Source organism: Tinamus guttatus, unplaced genomic scaffold (genome assembly GCF_059628265.1).
Source record: "Tinamus guttatus ecotype Peru unplaced genomic scaffold, ASM5962826v1 Tinamus_guttatus_pri_ptg000217l, whole genome shotgun sequence".
NCBI classification, from domain to species: domain Eukaryota; kingdom Metazoa; phylum Chordata; class Aves; order Tinamiformes; family Tinamidae; genus Tinamus; species Tinamus guttatus.
This window is the reverse complement of record NW_028288751.1, coordinates 366,506-389,330: the sequence shown is the minus strand read 5'-3', so window position 1 is coordinate 389,330 and position 22,825 is coordinate 366,506. Positions and strand designations below refer to the sequence as shown.

Here is a 22,825-nt window from a genome sequence, read left to right as displayed (position 1 = left end):
AGCGCGGCGGTACCGGCGGTACCGGCGTCACCGGCCCGGCCCCGGGCCGCCTCCCCGCCGCCGCCGCCGGGCGGAGGCCGGACCGCGGCCAGGCCGCGGTGGCGCCGGGCGGAGCGGGAGCCCCGCAGCCGCCGCGCTCCCCTCGCGGGCCGCTCCGCCGCCTCCCTGGCAGGCCCTGGGCAGGCCGCGCCGCCTCTCCTTACCCCGCGGCCGCCGCCGGCCGCACGCGCTTCCGGGCGCCCCTTCCCGCCACCGCCCCCCGGGGCGGAGCGCGGGGCGGCGGGGCGGGAGCGGCGGGGCGGGGGAGCGCTACCTCCCGGCGCGGCCCCGGCCGCCGCGCGCGCGCCCGCCGCCCCGGCCCGCGGGGGCCATCTTGTGCCCGGCCCGAGCTGGAGGCGCCTCCTGCGTGGAGAGGGAGGCGAAGGAAGCGGGGCCCGGGCCCCTACCTGGGCCTCTGCTGCTGGTGCACGTTTATTATAGCTGTAAAAAAGACAAGGAGCCCAAAGCGTCGTTCCCGTGGTAGTCGGCAGTGCCGCGCGCCGAGGTGCTGCGTGGGCCCAGCTGCAGGAGGCTCCTGCAACAAAGGGTGCCTGTCCCCATCCCCAAAAGCCTCTGGTGTGAGCAGTGTGCGTGGTGCATGTTGAAATTAATATCTCCTTTTTTCTCTATTTAGTTTAGCTCTAGTCCGCGTGCATTACTTGAGCAGAAGCATGATTCCCACTGTGCAGCAGCTGCCCGTGCGCCAGGGCATGGCATCCTCCAGGTAAAAGTTCCAGGTGTTGTCTCCCTTTCTGGCGCTTTCTGTGCTCCCTTTAATGCCCCCAGGGAAATGCAGTTTTGTGCAGCTGTTAAATACACGCTCAGTTTTGAATTTTTCTTTTTGACTCTGCAATTTTTCCAAACACAACTCTAAAATGTCTTTTATTTGTTATTTTATATATATATATATATATATATATACAGGATTTGTTCTAATTTGATAGCACAACTGTGGCTGTGATTGCCTTAAGACACACACAAGACTAGGGTGCAGGCAGAGGTGTGCACTGAGCACTCATTTCTCAGAGGTCTAGTTGCTGTGTATCAAATTACAACCTGAGGACACTCATTAAGGGTGTATTTAGCGTGGGAGCCTGTTTCTTAAAACTGTTTGCCCAGAAGCATGTCTGCGTAATCTCGCTACACAAGTTTGTGTAATAAAGAACATTACCTGCAGACCTTCGTTTGGTCTCACTCTTTCCTTTGTGGTTGTGGGTCCCCTTGCATTTGGGAGATTTTCTGTGAGTCTGTTTTATACACTGATGTTTGCTTGCATTTTACTTGCTCCTTTAAAGATAAAGCTGTGTTTTGATAGTACAAAAGGTTAAATTGCAAAGATATGCATTTGTTTTTTCCTTTATAGGTATGCCCCTCCGAAACTAAACAAATTGGAATTTGATAATAATTGGCAGCAGCAGGATTCTATTCACTTATTGAGTACCTGCTGCTTTTGCAAAGATATGATAACTTGAGGAGCTTTTATGTTTCAGCACATGAAGAAATGCTTAATGTAGCCCAGCAAGGATATTTCTTACAAGACCTGAATGTGGGGCTCAGAAATAAGAGATAAGAAGGTACACACTAATGTAGTATAAAGTGCTGTTAATTGTTTTTTCCTAGTGTAAAGGGGTTTTCTAGTTTATTTGACAATTATTTTGTAATAATGAAATACTAAATACACAGGTAGGTTTTTTTTTTTATCTTTTGTATTTAGCATTCTTGAACTCTTTGCCACAGATATCTGCAATTTTCGTGTTGTCATCCCCATGGTTTTGAACCTTTCAGTGTGATTTTTCCTAGGCTTGTGACAGAATACTGTCTTTTCTCTTAAGCACAATATGTTCAACCCCAGATTGTCATATCTTGGTGTATCTGCTACCAGACGTGCTCAAATGCCTCCTGGTTTCATGAAAATAAAATAGCTTTCCTGCATTTATGCAAATTGTATGTAAATGTATTTTGTATTCCATATTGCAGGGGGCACACTACTGGAAACGGATCTTTTGCGAGTGCAGAAACGTCCTGCCTGCTAGAACAGAGCATGTTGCCAGGGCAGTATGGTGAGTTGCTGTGAGTGAACAGTACCAAAGGTGCCTATCCCCTCTGGCAAAGATCCTGAAAACTGGTGTTAAGGAAGCTGCCCTGGCAGCATTCTGTACGTTGAGAACAAGGCCATGTGATATTACCTAAATGCCCCACATCCAAAACTGATATAAGGAAATACTTCTGTACAGTGAATAATAAGACGAGGGAAGTCATTGCCACAGAAAATGTGGGAGACTGAGCACCTTTCTTTCAGAAGGAGATTGGATGTTTACAGAGGGGTTGTTCTGCAAATACCATTTTGAGCCAATACTGTCATGTTTTATTTTCAAAACACAATGACTTAGAAGATATAAAGAGATCTTGAGTGGCAATAATTATCACCCATCTCCCTCTTGTCCTTTTCTCTGCAACCTGCTATTTCAGGCTCTATTCCAGCTGCCTGTTACCTGCCTAGATTGTATGGACCCTGGATCTTTTCTACAAAAAATCCTTAAAACTGGAAACTTAGGAATGGTGGAATCCTGTCTGCAGAAGTCATGCAGTTCATTTCAGTGTCTTTTTTGATCAGTTTAGGTAAGCTAGTGCAAAGGACTGTGTAGAGACTGCTCTTTGATTTATTCTGTTTATTCTTATTTAGCTGAGGTAGATCTGAAGCAACATGTGAATCATCTTTAATCCACAAGCATGTTCATAAAGCGATTGCAACATAACCTACTAGGTGTCAAACATTTAATTTAAAACCTGGCAACCCATGCATGTAGGCATGCTTTCTGTGGGAGCTTCAGGAATGGGCTGAGGAAAGTAATGATTGGGGAAAACTTTGGCCATGGAAGTATATCACATGAAGATGAGATGTTGGTTGAGGTTCTGCTTGTGTTTTGGTAATGACTTTCCAAGAGTTATGGTTGAAGCGTTGCTCAGGTAAATAAAGAATTAATAATTTTCCATCATGGGACAATATATCTCTCTCCTTTAAAATTGTACAGTCTGTAGGAAAAATATATTTGATTTTGAGACCTGTTCCCAGTGATAGTAAAACCCACTTGTACAGTTTTGGTTCATAAATATGCAAGATGAAACTCTGTTTCTTGCAGATGGCTGTCATTACAAGTTGACTCATTACGCTAATTTGTGAACTGTTCAAACTTTTCTCCGCAGATACTGACTGTATCAGTTACCATTGAGAAGCACTTACCTGCTTAAGTGCTGTTTAGCCAGAATCAAGGGTGTGTTGAATACTGCCACCCACCGTTTGGCTGCACCGAAAACTTGTTGAACTTTGTTTAAGGGAATACATAAAAGGGAGGGGAGGATGTGTTTTTACATGTTTACACATATATGAGTGAGTTTGCTTTGTATATAGGTGAGTTTGCTTAGAAGCTATGTTTAAAAAGCTATGGTTGTAAGGAGGGTTAGTTTGCCAGACCATAATTTATCAACTAAAGACAATGTAATAATTGTACAGAAAGTCCATAATGCACCATCCAACTTGGTAGGATTCTGTTCTGTAACAGTGTCATTTCTGAGCTGTACATAGAATATGTAGCAGTGCTCTTAATTCTGACATAAGTGGAGTTTTTTGTTGTTGTTGTTTGTTTTTTGTAGACATAGATTGTAGAAGATTCTTGATTACTTCCTTTTTTGCAAGTCTGCCTTACAAGTAGCAAAGCCAGATGCAGCTGCAAGTCACTGTTAGTGTGGAAAAACAGGCTGGTAACTAAGTCATGGGAGTGGGAGCGAGCACAAGGCTCCATTGCTCATGGTTCATCCTCCCTGATCTGAGGAGTTTCCTGGGAGATTTTGGACATACTTTTGCTAGGTAATGAAGTGCCCAAGAAAACAATGCAAAACAGAAGGCAATTTAACTTAGAGGACAGTGAGAAATTCCAACACCACCGTGACTAATAACATTAGTTATTAGTCTTGCCAAATTTCAGTGTCAGACTTGATCCTGATTTTAGCCACACCTACATTATCCTGAAACAACACACTGATAATGGCCAAACTATTCATAGAGTTAAAAAAATAAACTAAAAAAACCTTGCCCTGCAAAGCTGTATGTTGATGAATAATTAAACTATGCTTATATAGTAATTCACAATTATATCAACTAGGAATGATAAAAGTTAATTAGTAGCTACTTTTAAGATAACTGATGTACATTGTCCTTTATGAATATGCAAGGTAAAGTTTAAAGAATCTTCTAGTACAGAAAAACTATTTTCAGGATAGTTCTTATAAGGGATTCAACTACTGTTAATTGGAAATCTGCCTCCAATTATAGCAAGAACTTTTATTTGAATAATGAAAGAGAAAAAAAAAAAGTCAGTTCCCTTTGAGGATTCAGTGTTTTTTCGCACTGTTTTCCCAATGTTTTGCACTGATAGCAGCATTGCACTTGTTAGGTACTAAATAGTAAATAAACAGTATGAATTTGATTTGGCTGGCAGAAATGGCAAAAAGAAGGCTCAATTCAAAGTATCAATTTTTAGCAATCTCAGATCTTGCTGGTGACATCCCTTAAATGCTTTTTTAAATGACAGGTTTTATTTCACATGGGAGGAAAAAAAATGGAAGAGACAATCTCCCAGCAACCACCATCCTGTCCACAGATCACGTTGTGCTGGGAGAGGCTGAGCTGATCTGCTGATTCATCCTTATCAGCCACAATTATGTCAAAGCTCAACCAAAGCTGAGTGGTGGAAAGGGGAACTGGATTGGGGAAAAAAAAAAAAAAAAAAAAAAACTGCGCTCAGGAGGAATCTTAAGCTGAAGTTCGCCTTGTGCAGACTAGCCAGAAAGGCAAAGCCCCAGGGGAGGTGTGACCCTGTTAGTTAGAAGCCCCTTGTTTCCAAGTGATACTAATGTATAGCAAGTTTATACCGTTTTTTTCATGTTTTGTCCTTTAAATAGCGGAGCTTGCCCCGCTCCTGCTGATGAACGCCTCGCCTCCCGCCAGCCGTGGGGCGCGGCGCCACGAGCAGTTGGGTTTGGCGTTCGGAGAATGCGGGTGAGGGAAGCGGCGGGAGCCGGAGCTGCCGCGCGGGGGCGCCGCCACCCTGCGCCACGGCGCCCCCTGGCGGCGCCGGTGGCGGCACCGCCCCCGCGCTGGCCGCGCCCCCCGGGCCGGGCCGGGCCGGGGCCGCCGCTGCGGGGCCGGGGCGGCCGCCGCCGCGATGGCTACGTGGAGGCGGGACGCGCGGCTGACGGCCCCGCAGCGCCTGGGCTGCGCGGGGCTGGCGGGCGCGCTGAGCCTCAGCCTCACGGCGCCGCTGGAGCTGCTCACGGTGCTGGCGCAGGTGGGCACGTGGCACTGCGCGCGCGGGCTGCGGGGCGCCGCGCGCCGCCTCTGCCGCGCCGAGGGGCTGCGCGCCCTCTGGAAGGGGAACCTCACCGCCTGCCTCCGCCTCTGCCCCTACAGCGCGCTGCAGCTCGCCGCCTCCCGCCGGTAAGCGAGCCCGGCCCGGCCCGGCCCCGGCCCCGGCCCCGGCCCCGGCCCGGCGGCTCCCCCGCAAAGGAGAGTGGCGGGAAAGTGAGAAGCTCCGCTCTATATATGTTATATAGGCATGTGTATATGTATATATATATGTATGTTATTAGTCTCAGACTCTGCTCAGTTTGGAGCTCCTTACATCCCCCTCTGGCTGGTAACTTTCCTCTCTCATTTATTTCCGTTACGGGCAGCTTAGTCGCTCGCTGCTGCCCTTCTAGCAGCCGTTTGTCATGTCGCGAGTGTCCTTTGGGTGCTGGAAGCTTCGCGGTGCCTAAAATCTCTTCCACTATAGCACAGCTTCCTCCAGATGGGAGGTTACAGGTGCTCCTGTCTGTGACATCCCTTCCTTGCTGTTTGTTTTGTTTGCTGATAGTTTCTCAAGCAGTAGTATCAAATGTGTCTTTATTCAGGAAAAGAATACCTGAACAAAACTGTGATTCGGATCTTTCTTCTTGTTCCTGTGCAGCTGCATTCATGTTGTTTTGGTCACGTTGAAGTTGATATGTTGATATGCGTTGAATTTGATGCATTTAAAATCTTCTTGGCTAGCACAGAAGCCCCTGCGTTGATGCAGACACGGTGGTGACTGCGGCAGGGCTATCCAACCAGCGTGGAGCGGTGCCACGGCGCCGTTTGCCTGCAATTCGCTTTTTGCAGCGGGTGTTTTCCAGGCTATGGCAGCTTGCCTGGCTGTTTGCGTGCAGCAGCCTGCCCTGCCAGCGTCATGTTTTGCTGTTCCCGCCAGGGTCCGCGGCGCGTGTGGTGCTCCTGACGTTTCTGCACAGCCGGGAGATGGGTTATTCCAGTCCATGGGCTGCACTGAGAAGGGGAGCAGCCTGTCCGGCTGGCTGCACCTCTCGCCAGGCCTGACGTCCCGCCGAAGGGCTCGTCCCCCGTGGGCCTGAGCAAGAGCCATTTCCCCAGCGCTGCCGGCGCCGCCCAGGCCATGGCAGACCCGGCTGTCGGGAATCGGGAGGCTTCGCTGTGATACAGTGGTCAAGAGAGGGTGGGGAAAACAGCAGTGCAGAGGCAGAACTGTCGTTTAAGTGTCCTCACTTGGAGCTCCCTACAGTGTCACGCTAGTCTGTACCAGCTGATTCTGAAGGAGAAATTTTGAGCAAAATAACTCGATTGTTTCAAGTTGCAATGCTGTATTCAAGGCTTTGGCTTCTGTCTCTGGTTTGCTCTGTGGGTTCTTCTGAGTAACACGTAGAAGTAGGGTGCTGGGAAAATTAAGTAAAAGCTACTTACACATATTCTCTAATGTGTTATTTGTGTTTTTTTTGCTCTCAGCAGCAAACAAAAGAGAAGTGTTACACTGTAACGTAGATGTCAATGCTCACTGCAGAAGGATGTGGGCGATGAGAAAAATTAGCAGAGCTCAGAAAGGCAGCGCAGCAGGAGCCAAGCTGGCGGTGAAAGGGATGCAGTTTAGCTGACTTTGCCCTCCTGCTCCTGGGTTACTGTGTGCAGGCTCTGTCTTTCCTTGTCGGTTTTAAATGTTACATGGGTAGAGTTCAGAGACACCCCCATATGCACAGAAAAATCAAGCTCTGTTGGCCCTAGGGGCTGAGAAAGACACTTTGTACAAAAGAAAATGGTGCATTTTTGCTTCTGGTTGCTTGGTGTTTCTGCTTTGCATCCTGCTCAGGGCACAGGACAAGTGGATACAGGGATCTTTTAGACAGCAGAAAAGGCACACTTGGATGTGAGGAAACAACAGCCGAGCAAGAAATGACATGTGATTCTTTGCGAAGTGTTTTGTTCTGGACAGTTTAACACTGTGTAGCAGATATGCAAATTGGCTATGTAGGCAGTTTACACTAGTGCTTGAGAACGAGAACAGTAGATTTCTTTACCTGCTGAGATTCTCCTCTTAATATTTTTCTTGCTTTTTGCTGCTTCAGTGACACACATCTCTGATTTGGGAGTTTCTGTGAATCACAAATGGATGAGGTTAGCCTTTCAAACTCTGTGCTTTACTCAGTAAATTCAAATGAAGATTTAACCTCCAGAGCACAGGTAATATTTTTCTCTAGGAAAGTATCCCTGTGGGTTGCCCTGTTTTAAAATAATGAACAGAGAGGTGTTCAGTTCAACCCTTTAAAAGAGCTGTAATGAACTTATCTCTGGATTTCTTGTATGATTATTTTGAGTAGAGGAAGGCTTTGTAGAAGACTGGGCCAATGTCTCTGACCGTCAGAGCTATTTGTACTGCTATTTTTAAGTTATAGTGGTTTTCACCCTGGATGATGTGGGGATGTAAATAAAGATTCTATAGATTAAATGTCTTCAAAGTAAAAATCTCTTAAAAGGAAGCAAACAAGTAAATCATTTGAACAAATAGTCTCCAAATAATTGAAGTTTTGAATTTTTTGTTTTAGCTGTTGAAGTGGTGCTCTAGAAGTCCTGGCAGTCAGGCTGTGTGAACTGAGTCTGTGCTGTGAACTGTGCTGCAGGTAGAGGCATGCCAGGTGCCTCTAAAAAAGCTACTTCAGATACTGGAAGTATTTGAGCTCAGTAACACTAAATGCAGTAAATTGCACTTGCAAATTTCTGTATTCCAGGCGCTGACCTAGCTGTGAAGTCTAACTTTTGTATTCGTGCACTTCACTGCAGAGGGGATTTATCTTGTGTCCTGTGTGAAAGTCTCTCCAGGCTCTTAGCTGTGTCCTTCTGGCTGTGCTCGTATTTGCACATCCACCCGTTCTGTTTCACAGAGGTTCTGTTCCTTGTATGCTGTTATACAGGGTAATGGGGCTCTTAGATAAAATACATGCTGAAATTTCAAGTCTTACTACAGAAGACGTTTGCTCTGCTCTTCTCCACAGTTATGTCAAGAAGTATCTGCCTTTTTATTTTTTTCTCCTGTACTGTGGTTAATAATACCTCTTCTATATGTTTATTTTAGACTTGTTATTCTCTTCACGGATGATTTGGGTCATGTTTCCCATTGGAGAGCCATCACAGCAGGAAGCCTGGCTGGCATGGTTGCAACCCTAGTGACTCACCCTACTGATGTAATTAAGACACGGCTGATTGTGCAGAACCGACTGGAACCATCTTACAGAGGGATTCTTCATGCTTTCCACAAAATTAAGCATCAAGAAGGATTTTTTGCACTTTATCGTGGTGTTTCCCCAGCTATATTAGGTAAAATCACATTTTTGAGCATCATTGCACATTGTTTGTTGGAATAATGCAGGCATTTGATTTTAAAAGTGAATAGTAATGTTATTCTGTGGAAGGTATCTAGATTTAAAGCATGACAGTACTAACTACCATTGCTGCAACTGGATTCCTTCAGATTATGACCGAGTGCTTAACATTTGTCATGCTTAAAAGTTCAACAAAATACTCTTGGTCATCTTTTATAGATGATCTGTTATAATCAGATGCTGGATTTCCTCCATTTAACTTTTTTTAAGTTTTTTTGTTGTTGTTGTTTAAAAAATACATTTTTTAAAAAAAGGCTTCTAACTCATAGGCACAAGAATGTCTGCCTGATTGTTTAGTGAAAGCAGTGTAAGCAGTAACGTACAAGTGATGTGAAAGGTGAAAAATTAACGTTTTTCTGTCTTTACTAGAAATGACTTTTTAATTATTTATTTACTCTAAATAGCTTATTAAGAAAAATTTAGTAATATATATCCCACTGTAAAATTGCTGAGAGCAGGAAACAAGGAAGAGGGGACTGAAATATCTCTCATCAGCTCAACAGCAGATGCGGCTCTATTTGCTTGTACAACTACTAGGAGTGGGTTGGAAAACTGGAGGAGAATTGACCTTTTCTGGAGGAAAACTGACCTGTCATGAACCTAACACAGTTATAAATACTGACCAAAGATGCAAATTTTAATATGCAAATATAAGAACCTCAAGTAGATGCCAAAATGCAGAGTTTTGATGGTAAACCAATGGCCAAAAAGTGTGCTGGTCTGGCTTGAGTAATATAAGGCATAAATCAGCCCTGGTTCTTGCTGTCTGTTCAGCCTGTGATGAGCACCTATTTTCTTACAGTGCTGTGTGCTGATGTAAACCTTGTGTCTGGTTTGCTTTCTAGGTGCTATCCCATTTTCTGCTGGCTCATTCTTTGTTTACATCAGTCTGGACAGAATCTGGCAAGAACCCATAATTCATTTCACTCCTCTTCAAAACTTTATAAATGGCTGTGTAGCAGCTGCTGTGGCACAGACACTTTCTTTCCCCTTTGAGACTGTAAAGAGGAAGATGCAGGTACAGAGCATCCTTGTTACTAGTACTTTGTTGTATGTGCTTGTTTCAGGGGTATGGGGCCACACTGACTGGATGACCATGACTTCCACTTTTTCTCTTACCAGAGGATTACAGAGAGTGTATATATACTATATATGTGTGTGTATATGTACACACACACACACACACACATATATATACTTAACATCTGAAAATTCATTGTAGCTTGTGTGTTATTGTGTTTTTAATATGGATCCAAGTACTATCACGGGATATATATTTGGTATCGCACTCTGTCTTCAGCTTTATTTCTCCTCTTCATAGCAATTCCACCAGATCCTCACAGTTGAGAAGTGGTAAATGTTCTGCTATGTGCAGGCGTCCTGTCCCATTGGTGGTGGGATGGGCGAAAGGGATCCCATCATCTCCAAGGTTTTTGGGTCTGCTGCTTAAGCCTGATCTGCCATACCAACAGCCAGAGGAAACTTGGACAGCAGTTATTAATTCTGCAAGATAAGATCAAAGCTATCCTCAGTCTTATTTCAGACTGCTCTGGTTAATGGGCAATTTTCCAGTTGCTGGCACTGTTGTTTTTATGGAGCATCAGCACTGTCAAAGTTACTGCATTGTTATATATCTCACTGCTTTTTTCTCCTGAAAGATTAGTATTAATGTTTGAAAATAACAAACACCCCACATCTTCCATCTTATTGATATAATTAATTTCATATTGTTTTATTTTCATTAAAATTTAATCAGCACTGAATAGCTGACTGCTCTCTGGCTTTGGCGTGTTAATTAGTTCTTTCAGTACAGCTGTGATAGGACAGCAGGTTTATGGGGAACTTTCATGATCACCTCCAAAGAGCAGTCATCGTTTGCTGTGACAGTGTTATAGATCTCTCCATCAATGACTGCCTGGTTGATAAGTCTCAAGCTAGAAAAAGGTCAGGGAGGCTCTGAATTCCCCTTTCCTGCTCCTAGAGTTCTCTTTTCCAGACAGAGTTCAGACCCAGTGGTGCAGAAGCATCCATCTGCTGCCCTCTGTTGAGATGGTAACACAGGACCTAAGCTAAGGAGAAGAAATATCTTTTATTGGACCAACTAATGTTGCTGGAAGTAGGAGAGGTCGTGCTTTGGGCTGAGCCCTTTCATCAGGTATCTCATAAACCATCTAAGATGATGAAGAAAATCTGAGCATGTAAATTTGAATCTTTTTGCATCTATATCAATCGGTCTAAGAAAAGCAATTGCCTCTTATTACAAGTCGTTATTTTCTTTGTATCTTTAAGCCCACAGCAACAATATTGCCCTAAAGAATAAAGAAAAGAAATACATTTCCTATGGCACTTCCCTTTTCATTGTTTAATACCATTACATGGGTTTTTGGACTTTTTTTTTTTTTGTAGTCAGTTCTAAAGTAACTTACAGCAGTAACCAATGTGATGTTGTAAAGCCAGATGTCCAGATTTGTCCAGCTGGTTAAGTGAAGACATGAAAAAGACATTTTTTTTTTTTTGTCTTCGTGCCACTAGGCTGTGCTGGTGGGATGCTTAAATCGCCAGTGGGATGCTTAAAACATCTGACTCGGCCTTCTAAAATAAGAAAGGAACTGGATTTATTGCCCAAATGTGTAGGAAATAGATCTACAGTTCCAGAAATTATTCTGGAAGGCAAAAAGGCTAAGCAGAGAGGTGCTTTTTTTTTTTTCCCCCCATAGGTGCACCGCAACAACTGCATAGTGATTTTCCAAACCTGGAGAGACCCCTCTGTCGAGTAATGTGTCCTGAAGGCATAGGAGAAGGCAAGGAAATTTCAGAATGAATAACTGCATAGGTATAAAACAAAAAAACAACAACAACTTAATTCTTAATTTGGTATTGGAAATGAGATAATTCTCAGAGATTTATGTACAAAGGAAACCTCTTGAAGATCCCACACAAACTGACACTGAGGGCTTGCTGGAACTCACATAAGGCAGTCCCAAAAGTTGTGTTTTTTCCCAGTTATTATCCGGGTATGGCCCAGCTTTGCAGGGATCAGCCCTGCGCAGCACTCACGTGCTGGCCTGTTTGGCCTCCTGTTGACAGCGCTGCGGTTTGCCCGGGAGCAGGGTCTGCAGAGGTGGTGGTTGAGGATGCTCTGTGGGCAGGATGGGGTGTTTCGTTCACAGGGCGGCAGTCGGAAGAGAGAAGGGATGGCACCAGAATGGGTATCGTGCAAAGGGAGCTAGAAAGAAAGAGAGTAAAGGAGGAGCAAACAGCTTTAAGACATCTGAGTCTCCTGTAGAAAACAGAAGCAGATATCATTGATCACAGTTGGGAGATTGGTTTGGTTTGTGCCTTTTTCTTTTTTTTTTTTTTTTTTTTTTTTTTTTTTCCTTAGATATCTTGATCTGATCCCATCTAGTGATTCAGTTTGCTAGGTAATAAAAAGAGGGGCCTGCTGAAGCCTGTAACCCAGTGTGAGTGCACTGTGGTGTGGGGAAATGATGGCTTTTATTGAAGATCTGGACAGGAGTTTGGTAAGTGAAGAGGAACCCAGAATGTTTTGGAGGTCAGTATAAATCCTCCTCCTTCTCTTTCTTCCATCCCACTGATATCTCAAATGGAGATAATACATGCCATAAAAATTTTTTCTTGTGAACCTATTGGTAAGGGTGAGCTAGGGAGTTCTTAGGCAATCCCAGGAGCTTAAAAACAGGGAAACTCAGCCACAGAGCAGTCTTCTCTGATCACAGAATTGAGTACAGATCCGAGATCAGAACGCCAGGTCCAGATCTTTGCTGGACACGTTGGGCAGCCTTGGACAAGGTAGCTGCATCCATCTCCTCATGTAGACAATACTTGAACATATGCTTACTTGACAATATGTTTATATGGACTACAAAATAAATTGTGTAATGAAAAGAGGAGGAAGGTGCTATTTCGAACCTCTCATAATCGCATTGTGCCACCCCTTCTCATTTTACGTAGCTGAATCTTACCCTTCTGATTGAGCAGCTTCTGTCGTTAGCGTCTGTGAGGGTAGGAGTTAGCTGGCAGTGAACAATTCTTCCTCTGTATTTTGGTGATGAAATGTGATGTCACATTTATTCTGTAACCATGACTACTTCTCCCTCTGATACGAGTACAATCTCTATCATATTTTTTTTTAACAAAAAAATGCCATGTTGCTAAACATAGTTGAATGGGTTTCTTAAAAAATGTTAATATGAATGAATCTTAACACATATGTGAGTCCTCTTTGTTGTGATTATCCTAATCTTATTCCTTTGTCTTCCTTTTTTTTCACTTTGCTCCTGATTGGCATGTTAGAGAATGGAGAGGTACTGTATGCATGTTTTTGGCATGGACATATGGCTTTTGTTGTGCATCTGTAGAAGGGGATTAGTGAAGGAGAGGGTTGTTCAAAGGGATATTCTTTATTAAATACTTTCCTGACTCATTTTCATGCTGTATCAACTTCAGAAGAAAAACTTACTGATTATGATATCCTTCTAGCTGCTAGTTATTCTTGGCTTCCCTTCCTCACTCACAATATTATGCTCTTTGCTCAGCCCAATGTCCAAGCAGTATTCAGGGAGTACTCTTGTGTCTCGCAGACTCATGCCTACAAGAGCACTCTCTTTTCACCGTTAGCAGGGAAGCATCTGACTATAAAGATGTCTGGACGTAAGGGAAACACTGCTGATGTCCTTTTGCTTCCCCGCTTCGTCTTTTTGCCTATGGTGAGCCTCATAGGTCTTCCCCAGCATTTCAGCAAAAGAAGATAAATTTGAGGCTGCTGTGCACCATGGACAAGATTAAAGTCAGCTTGATACTGAGCCGAGACTGTGCGCAGAACTGGAAAGCTGTAAACATGCACATGGTCAGAGCAAACTCCACAGCCAAATTTGGCATTTCCTTGTTTACGTGTAACCCTCAGTCATGCTCAGATACTCCAGACCTGGGAACTTATTGGCCTTGGTTCCAAAGTGACATGTGGCTTTGTCAGTTTTTAAAGGCAAAATATACAAAAATGACCCTAAAATTTAACAGATGCTTTGTTTTCTGTATGGCTAGTCCTCACTTCCTTACACGAACAAACTGTGTTTGTGGAAGCTAACTACTGTGCTCATATTTTGCTGGGATTAATCAGTGCAACTAAAACTAACCGAAACAGTTCTTTGCCAATAAATACTTTTAATCTAGAATAAGCCTATTTTTGCTTACATTGTATCTGTGGTGCTGCCTGCACAGCACCCTTATGTCATGAAGATGTTTCTCAGGGGAAATGTTCATTAGTGCCTGATCCTTCTGCTTTATAATTCAGGCTGTGTGTTCCCTCCTCCGTTGTGAACAAACAGGCTCTCTGTGCTTTGTTTGCACAGACTGTTGTCCTGCATCACCCAAGAAGGGCATTTTTGAGCAGCAGACTAAATTAGGCTGAGGCTGCCCATCAATCTGCAGAATGGGCTGTGGGTGGGTTTTTTTTTGGCTTTGTTTTGTTTTTTATTGTGTGTCTGCTTGGTGCTTTGGCACACAAGATGCTCTGCAAGTGTGGAATTTGTTGTAAATAGTGTAAATGTTATGTGTTTTAGGTAACCTTGAGAAAACTGAGCAGTCATTCCCTCTGGGAAAGAGCCTTTCTAAGGAAAAGGCATTCTTGTCCTCCACTGACACATTTCTGGTCTGAAGTCAGTTAAAGGCGATACTTAAGTCTCTGCTTAAAAGCAGTCTCCTAGCTATGTTTTTTTGCATGTTAAAAGTCACCCAAGCAAGAACGCAGTGGCTGGGTTATAAGCAAAGCTTTGGGAAAGAAAATTGTGTTCATTCTCGCTCCTGAGATGAGGAGACTGCTCCAATGTTGTTCCAACATCAGCAGCCCGCAGAGAGCCGCATTCCTGGAGACGAGGCTGGTGCTGGCGGGGAGGCCTCTGCGAGCTCCCGTGCCGGTCCCTGCTGCTTGTGAGATTTGTGCTCTTGTCAGCTGGGAATATCTAAGTTTTTAGAGTCATGACCCCATTTAAAAATAAGAAATCTTTTTTGGGTCGTGTAGTTCACACGCCATCTCAAAAGCCTACATGCACCGAAATTGTGTGGGAACACCTCTTGTTAGAGAACTGCCTGGGAGCCGGAGTTTTGAAGACTTTCAAGAGGTAAAACCTTTTGACCACACAGGGTGGCAGATTCCAGTGTGGAAGCAAATAGTGAGCAACATGGCTATTTTTAATCCGATTTCATGTGCAAATAAGGTTAATATTGTTGGTGGCTGGCTGCGCTGGTTCCCAGTCACCTTTGATCCAGCTGCCAACCTCAGCTAAACTTGACAGAGAAGCAGAGGTTTCAGGGATACTAACTTTCTTCAAGTTTTGCGGGGAGGAAAAAAAAAGTGCCCATAGAGAGAAGAAACTCCAGAGTTACTCCAAAAGGGAACCTGCAGCGTGAGGCCTTATCCTGACACCAGAGAACCTATTTGGGAAGCAAGTTTGCAATATGCCAAGGAGAAGAAAAATCCCAGTCTGAGCTTGCACCTTCCAGCACACAGCTCAGTCAGCTGTGGGGGACAGAATCTTGGGAAGTTCATGTTAGTACTTGCTGTGCTCATGGGGCTATTGCTACACTGACTTATTGGGTGAAACAGGTTACATAAAACTTGTATTTTTGCTAAGGAAAGGGCTCACCAAATGGTCCCATCCTCTTCATTTTACACCGCGGTCTGTGTACTTTGCCTGAAGCTGGACTGCTCAGTTCTGTTTCCTCACACGAGAAAAGACACTGGCATCTCCCAGCCTCTGGCACCCCGAGATGGGATAGAAAAGAGTTCTGCATGCAAGGGTCACTTGCCTCCTGGTGTGTATCCGTGTACCTCAGACTATAACAAGCCTGGCTGTGACTTACGTAAAGCTAGGAGTTAAATTCGTCCTTTTTAGTCCCTCAGTGCCATTGATTTCAGCAAGGCGAAAAGGATTTGGCCCCGGTTCAGATTCCAGGGAAGAGGACAACATGTTCATAGAGTGCGGGAAGGTGGAGGTCAGGCTCTCTGCTCTGGAAGCGACTGCCTGCAGATACCTCGTCATCCTTCACCTCGCTGCGTGCTGAACACCTTGGGTGGACTTTATGTCCCCATCCCGGGGTAATGAGCATTGCTAAGCCACTGACGCAGGAAAGGCAATGGCTGACACTTCAGGTTGTCCTGGAAAGAAGAAGGATTGTTTGTTTTTCAATATTTATGTTTATCTACATTTTAGTTGTTTCTTATTTGAGTGGAAAGAAATACTCCTTTAAGCCTTCCATCTTTGCTTGAATGAATTTTTTGTTGATCATAGTGGAGTTGCCTGGAGAAAACCTGCAGAATTTGCCCTTCAGGTTCCTTTGATCTATTGTTAGCCTGCTGGATGTGTCCTTATTAACCCAGACTGTAAAGACTTCTTATTTTAGATTACAGATTAGATTCTGTGAACTCTTGAGCTATGCTGTGAAGTGCCTTCCTGGGTTTCCTTAGAATTTATCAGAAGAGCAGGATGCCTGAATATATTGTATTTGTAAATAGGAAAGAACCCTTGTAAATAACAAGTGATTTTTATTACGTCTGCCCATCAAAATAGTGGATCTGCTATGGTAACTGTTCACTGTTAAATGTTTTGTCACACTCTGCATGCCAATAGTACTGCATATTTAAAAATAGCAAGACTTGGTATCAACAGTGATTTTGTGAACAAGAAAGGGGAGAACAAAAGCATTTAATCTGAGAGGGAAGTATTTGCAAATTGGCCTCTGACAACCAGCAAACTTAGGCAGGAATTCAGACAGCTGGGAACCAAGATGTCCTGAATTGCAGGTGGGTATTTTGCATTTGCAAAGCTCTAGGTAGGGGCTCAGGTGGCCCAGCCAGCCAGCATGGCTGGCCCACATTCTGCTCTGCCCTTGGGGCTACTGTGAGCCTTGGAAAGACTCAAGTGATCCGTCTTTTGATGGGCACCATTCTCACTACAGCGAACTACATCCATCCTTCCATCCTAAGAGGGAGAGAGTAGCCATATGGGGCTGGAGGAGATCATTACACAGGAAACTTCCGAAAGGGTCTGTGAGGTTACTTCCCAAAGTGAAGTTCCCAAAGTGGCTCTGTTTTGTTCTGACATCGACCTCATACTGCAGACCATAGGAGGAGGGATGGTGTTTGCGCAGTCCTCAGGTAACAACTAATTTCATTCACTTGAAAAGAGTTTTATCCAGACACTTTACCCTAGTCTAAATATGAAAAAAAAACCATGATCCAGAGTGCAGGTTGTTTTCTGGTTATTACCCAGTCCGTACATAACTATTTCTTGGAGTTGGATTCTCAAAGTAGATCATAGAATCATTCTGTTCGGAAAAGTGATCATCAAGTCCAACCGTAGATCAGACTGCTGACTTTGGGGAGGTGTCACAGTTACTAGATTCAGTGACCGCTGTGTGCGAAAGGGTTGTTTGTGTTCATGAGGGAGCAAATAGAACAACAAGGAGGTTAGGAATTTAAACACACTGCAACTGTGAGTAACCACTTGGCGCTCTGTGATACCAGTGCAGTTTGCTCATAACGTAGAGGTTTCCATTCAGCAGCCCATGGTGCCACGAGGTGTCAAAGCAGAGGAACTGGAGCTGCTCCGAGGTGGTTGATGTGAAACGTCTCAGTCGTAAACACGACCGTTTTGATCTGAGGGCGGCCGTTGGGCATGTATGTCACACACTATTTCTGCCAAACCAGAGCAGAGAAACTAGTTTGATGTGCTTGGTTAGCTCCACTTTCCAGCTCTGGTGCTGTACGGCAGTTGCAAGGATTCCAGTTTTGCAGACATGCTTAGATGATGCAGAACCACCCAAAACTCACAACCATTTTTTCATTAAAAGAGGTGCTAATTAAACACCTTTTATTTCTTTCATAAATACATTCTAACTTTGCTTAGTTGTGTTCCAAAAGCCTGAATTTTTAATTAACTATACACAATACACCTTTTCCTTTTGCAGTAAGTGATTCTGAGCTTCTGTGGACAATTGTTATTTTAATACTCTAAGGTTTTAGAAACAAACTGTTTGTTTACAGCAGTAGGTCAGCAAAGCATACTTCACCCCTCAGACTGAAATCTTGAAAATGGCTGTATTCACGGTGAATGTTACTATAAATAATCTTTCAGTAAATCTCTTAAGAGATCAGTGTCTGTGGACAAATTAGCAATCTAGGTTTTTGACTTATCTGCACCTTTTTAATGTTATTCCAAGTATTTTTTGCAGCATGCAAAATCTTGCCGTATTCAGCTGTGAGCCTGTAGCCTGTCTTTGTGCTGCATGCAGGAGTGCTGCAATCACAACTCTCTGATCAGTGCCTTTGCAATATGCATGCACTAGCTAAGGGGATTAAGATAAACTCCTGCAGTTAATTCTTGCAGGTCATGCCCTGCCCATCGCAGAGAGACTTGAGGAGGGAGTCGTATGCTCAGCAGCACTTCTGTTGTTGGAAGAGCTGTCCCTCTTCACTGCTTGTCTGCTTGCAGCTCCCTTTACCAGAAAGGCTCATGCAACCTGCCTGGCAGCCCAGGAGGGAACAGTGCTCTGAGCCCAGCTGGTAGTGCTGCGGCTGGTGGTGCATTTTCAAGCATACCTGCGTCATCCAGGCACTTTTCTAAGCAGCCTTGGTGCTTATATCACCCTCCTGGGTGGCACTGGTCTGAGGCCTTGGTGGTAGCATTCAGCATTTTTCACAGTATGGTCATAAGAGTCTTTGTACCGGAGTTTCTCAAGGCAGGAAAAAATGGTTTCTCTCTTTCTTACTGCTGGATTTAGCAATTGCTTTTTGAACCCTCCTAGCCCGTAGGTAACATAGTTGAGCAGGCGGCTGAGCTTTACGAACTCGGTGAATGTGTTTGTGTGATTTTCGGTGACCAGGTAGCGTCGTTATCTTGGACTTTCTGTAAAGGCAGGGCTGGTGGTACTGCAAAACAAGTCCAGTACTGTCCATCTCTCCGAGCCCTAAAACAGGGAGCTGTGGGAGTTGGCACCACAGGTAGGAATTGTGGAAACAGCTACAGCCGCAGGGAGCTGGCAAAGCCAATATAGACACAAAGCGGGGAAGCAGTTGAACAATTAAGCTGTTTATTCCCCCAAAAATGTGACCTCTCGGATCAGGTATGCGCGTGAGGAAGTTCAAACAGCAAATATTTCTGCTCTTTCCTTCTTAAGTGTAAATGACCTTGGTTTAAACCCTCAACCCTATTTGTACCTGGGATGAAAGAGCCAGGGCCCGATAAGGGGAGCCAGACAGTGCCGCAGGCCCCTCTCCTGCTCTCGCGCATGCAACTGCAGATTGCTGCATTCACATCGCTTCCAAAGTCCCATCAGAAGGAAACTGTCTGATTCTACCTGCAGTCAGGAGTTTATCACATGCACTACACTCATGCATGAAAAATGTGAGGAAAAACATTCCAGATAAAATAAGTGCAATTAGTTTGCAGTAGATCTGGGGGGTTGTGGTGTTTGGGGTTTTTTTGATTGTTTTTTTCTCTCTCTCTCTTAGCTTTAAATTTTAGCAGCAGACTTACCAGTGTTGCAAGGGGATACAACAACATTAAACCCCCCTTACTGCCACCCCCTCTTACATACTGGAGCATCTGCTTTGGCCTGCTTCCATCTCCACCATCTAAACCAAGCTGCCAAGTATCTGAAATACTATAGCGAGGGCATCTAGAAAATGTCCTGCCGGTTGTCAGTGTGTGAAGGGGGCTTGTTGTAGGCTTAGCACCTTTGAGAAGCTGTTGGGTTACTTTGGCCAAGCAGAGGAAAGGTGCTTATGACACATGGTGTTTTAGGTCAGTGGGTGGATAATAATATCTGTACTTGCCAGTCAGGTACAACAAAGGAGTACAACTCTCTTATCTTTATCTTTATCTTCCCGCCCCCCCGGCCTCTTCTGGTAACGAAGTGGCCCAAAAGGAAGCGCTGTGTGCAAGTACTGCACTCCTCTTCCCTCCTGCTGCCAGAGCATGTACTCCCTCCCTTTGCTAATTCCTTTTTAGGGTGGAATAGTTAATTCTCTTCAAGTATATTGTTTAAAGCTTGATAGATTGACAGAAGAATACAAGTCTATCTGTTGAACCGGCATGAAGCACAGCATTCCCTTCCTCCCAGAATGGAGGAAATGATTATTTGTCGTTATTTTTGCTTTCTTTATTTGTTCTAAATCTCTCTGGGTGTCTCTTGAGCAGGCCCAGAGTCCTTGGCTTCCCCACTACGGAGCAGTTGACGTCCATTTCACTGGCATGACTGACTGTTTCCGTCAAACTGTGAAGAACAAAGGTGTGCTCGGACTGTGGCGCGGACTCACGCCCAGCCTGCTCAAGGTGAGGTTTTGTTTTCATCCCAGCCACAGACTGCCCTGAACTAACCCAGACACCGTGGCAGACAGATGGGGTTTTGTGACCTCTCTCCATGCCTGTTAGCAGTTTATTGATGACAGTCTGTGAGAGAACTGGTGAAATCTCAGTTTTCTCTAAAATCAGTTTTATTTTTATATATTTTTGTAACCTAGTACATAGATTGGGTCATATTCCCCAGCTGCAAGCTTGATTTCTAGATGTCACTACTTCCATCAATTTAATTTAAATGCCCTTAGAAAAGGGAGTGCTGCTAACTCACAAGCCAGGAGGTGGAGGAAGGATTGCAAGGGATCCACTTCCTTTTCAGCAGGTCTCCTGTAATTCCCCATGCTTTTTCTAGCTGTAAAGAAAATTGCATTGGTATAAAACACTTCCACGGGAACCCAGACTAGCATTTTGAACCCGCCATTTGCAGTGAGCTGGGAGGACATGTGTATGAATTACTACACAATTAAAAGCATGAAATAAAACTCAATGGTCTAAACAGAAGGTAGTTTATATAAATGCATTTTACAGTGCAGTGAATGAGGATTGCCTACATGGAGCACTGTAGGTGAGCTAATGGAGTAACAACACGATTGATGGTGACTGCTTGAATCCTACCTTGGCTAATAGAAAACCACATAGCACCAGAATCTCTGATTCTGCATGAGGCAGAAGAAGGATTGCTCGGTCGTTCCACTGCATGCAGGATAAATCTCAAATTCTGTGTTAGGGTTTGCTAAAGTTGCTAGGATTTGCCTAGGTGTTTTTAAAATTGTGTTAATTTATAGGCTAGCACACTCCTTGTTCCTTACATTATCACTATAATTAGCGATGTATAAATAGTGAACTCCTACTTTTAGCATGCTGCAGGTGCCAAGCAATTTGAGGTGAGACTCTTAGTTTATATATCAGCACAGCTTTGTTGAGAGACAAGATCAAACATGAAACCCTAAAAGTCTTCTTTCTAAAACTTCTAAGAACAGTTAGTGATTCTAACATGCATTGCTATGTTTCTTTTTCTTTTTTTTTTGTATCAGATTGTCCCATACTTCGGTGTAATGTTCAGCACCTTCGAATTTTGCAAGCGGGTCTGCCTATACAGAAATGGTTATATTGAATCTCCTTTAAGTTACAAACTAACTCCTGGAGTGGATCAGAGTTTACAGCCGCAAGAACTGAGGGAATTAAAGCTCCTCCGCAGAGAAAGCTTTGAGCCAAGGAAATCAGCTTTGGAAAACTGAGATCAGAATGTCCATGGCAGATGTGGTTGCCTTTCTTCATCAATTCTGCAAGAAAGACATGCTGAACTGCAGGTACCAGAATCTCAGACTGTATGGTTTTAGTATTGAAACACCGGTATAAGTCTCGCATCCAATTTGCTAAATGGATACAAGCAATGTGAATATCAAAGATACTTTGAAGAGAAGAAATGCAACTAGTTTGAAAATGTTATGCTACTGGAAATAAGCTTAGCTTGGGTGCTTTTCAGTGCTGGATAGTCCTTTTAAGATAAAACCACTTGCAAAGTATAAGGGAACTGAGATGAGAGTACAAATTATTCAAAATGTTAGAATATATTTAAATATCTTTAGAATGTTAGAAAAAAATCAGATACCTTTTCTGAAGTTGTCTGAGATGTGATGTCAGCAGAAAATTGTAAGCAAACTGGAACACACACACTGTGTGAGCCTTTTTACTGAAATATCTGTTAGCAGTATCATGTGGCCAGGGTATTCTGCAGATGCCCCAGTTCATTCACGTCACAGAATCTCATTTTCCGTTTTTGAGACTTAGTTGAGAATAATAATTTAGTGCAAGTCTTCAACATAACGACTGAAAACATGCTGCTGCAGCTGTGCTTTTGCTAAAAGAGAACTGTAGTATGCAAAATGCACTCTAAAACACTGGAATGACAATCTGAAAACGTAAGTGCTTAATATAAAATCTTTCCCTTGTTCTCCTGCACTGTTACTGCATATAAGTGAATTACTTCAGGTTCAGAAAAATGCTTTTCCTGAAATCCTCTTGAGAGAAATATTTCCTGAAAAATGTACTTCTTAAATGTGTTAGCTATGTGCCAAGACTTTGTGATGTTTTTTCATTGTTTGTTCTTAAAGCTCTATTTTTATATTAAACTGCTCCCTATCTCTTGTGCGCAGGCCTGGGCCTGTTGTGCTGCTGCGAGCTTGCGCGCTGAACCGCGCTGCGCACACAGCCAGGGTTTCCCACTTGAAATATTGCAGTCTTGGAGTCATGGCACCTCTGTGGGTACGAACTCCCTGCGGCACTGCTAGCTTGTTGCCTGAGCAAGTGCGACTCAGGGCCATCTGGACAGTTTAGGAAAGCTCTCGAACAACAACAAAAAAAGTAGATCATCTTGGTGTGAGATACAGAGAAATAGACAGTGACAGCAAAGAAGCAGGACAGCAGAGAGTCGACCTTGTGGCTTATGCATCTACCCAGGCTGTCAGTACTCCCGACTCTCTCGCCACGGCCCTGCCTCACTTTTCCTATCTGCACGGTGCAGACGATGATGCTGAGATTTATCTGGGCTGTGTGAATAAGGAAATGAGATTTATTTGGGATGCGACAATAAGGAGATGTGATTTGGGTCGCTACCAGAATGAGTTGGGAGGAACCGATCTCTTCCAGAGTGC

General features: G+C 44.1%; 1 protein-coding gene across 1 annotated transcript; it reads left to right on the top strand.

Moving 5' to 3' along the window:
* The first annotated feature begins 5,261 nt into the window (after positions 1 to 5,261).
* On the top strand, positions 5,262 to 22,269 carry SLC25A43 (solute carrier family 25 member 43). The gene is made up of 5 exons (XM_088524934.1): positions 5,262 to 5,533; positions 8,490 to 8,731; positions 9,642 to 9,814; positions 20,013 to 20,147; positions 21,206 to 22,269. The coding sequence occupies exons 1-5, from the start codon at positions 5,262 to 5,264 to the stop codon at positions 21,407 to 21,409; spliced, it is 1,026 nt and encodes a 341-aa protein (XP_088381060.1). The 3' UTR covers positions 21,410 to 22,269.
* Positions 22,270 to 22,825: the final 556 nt, after the last annotated feature.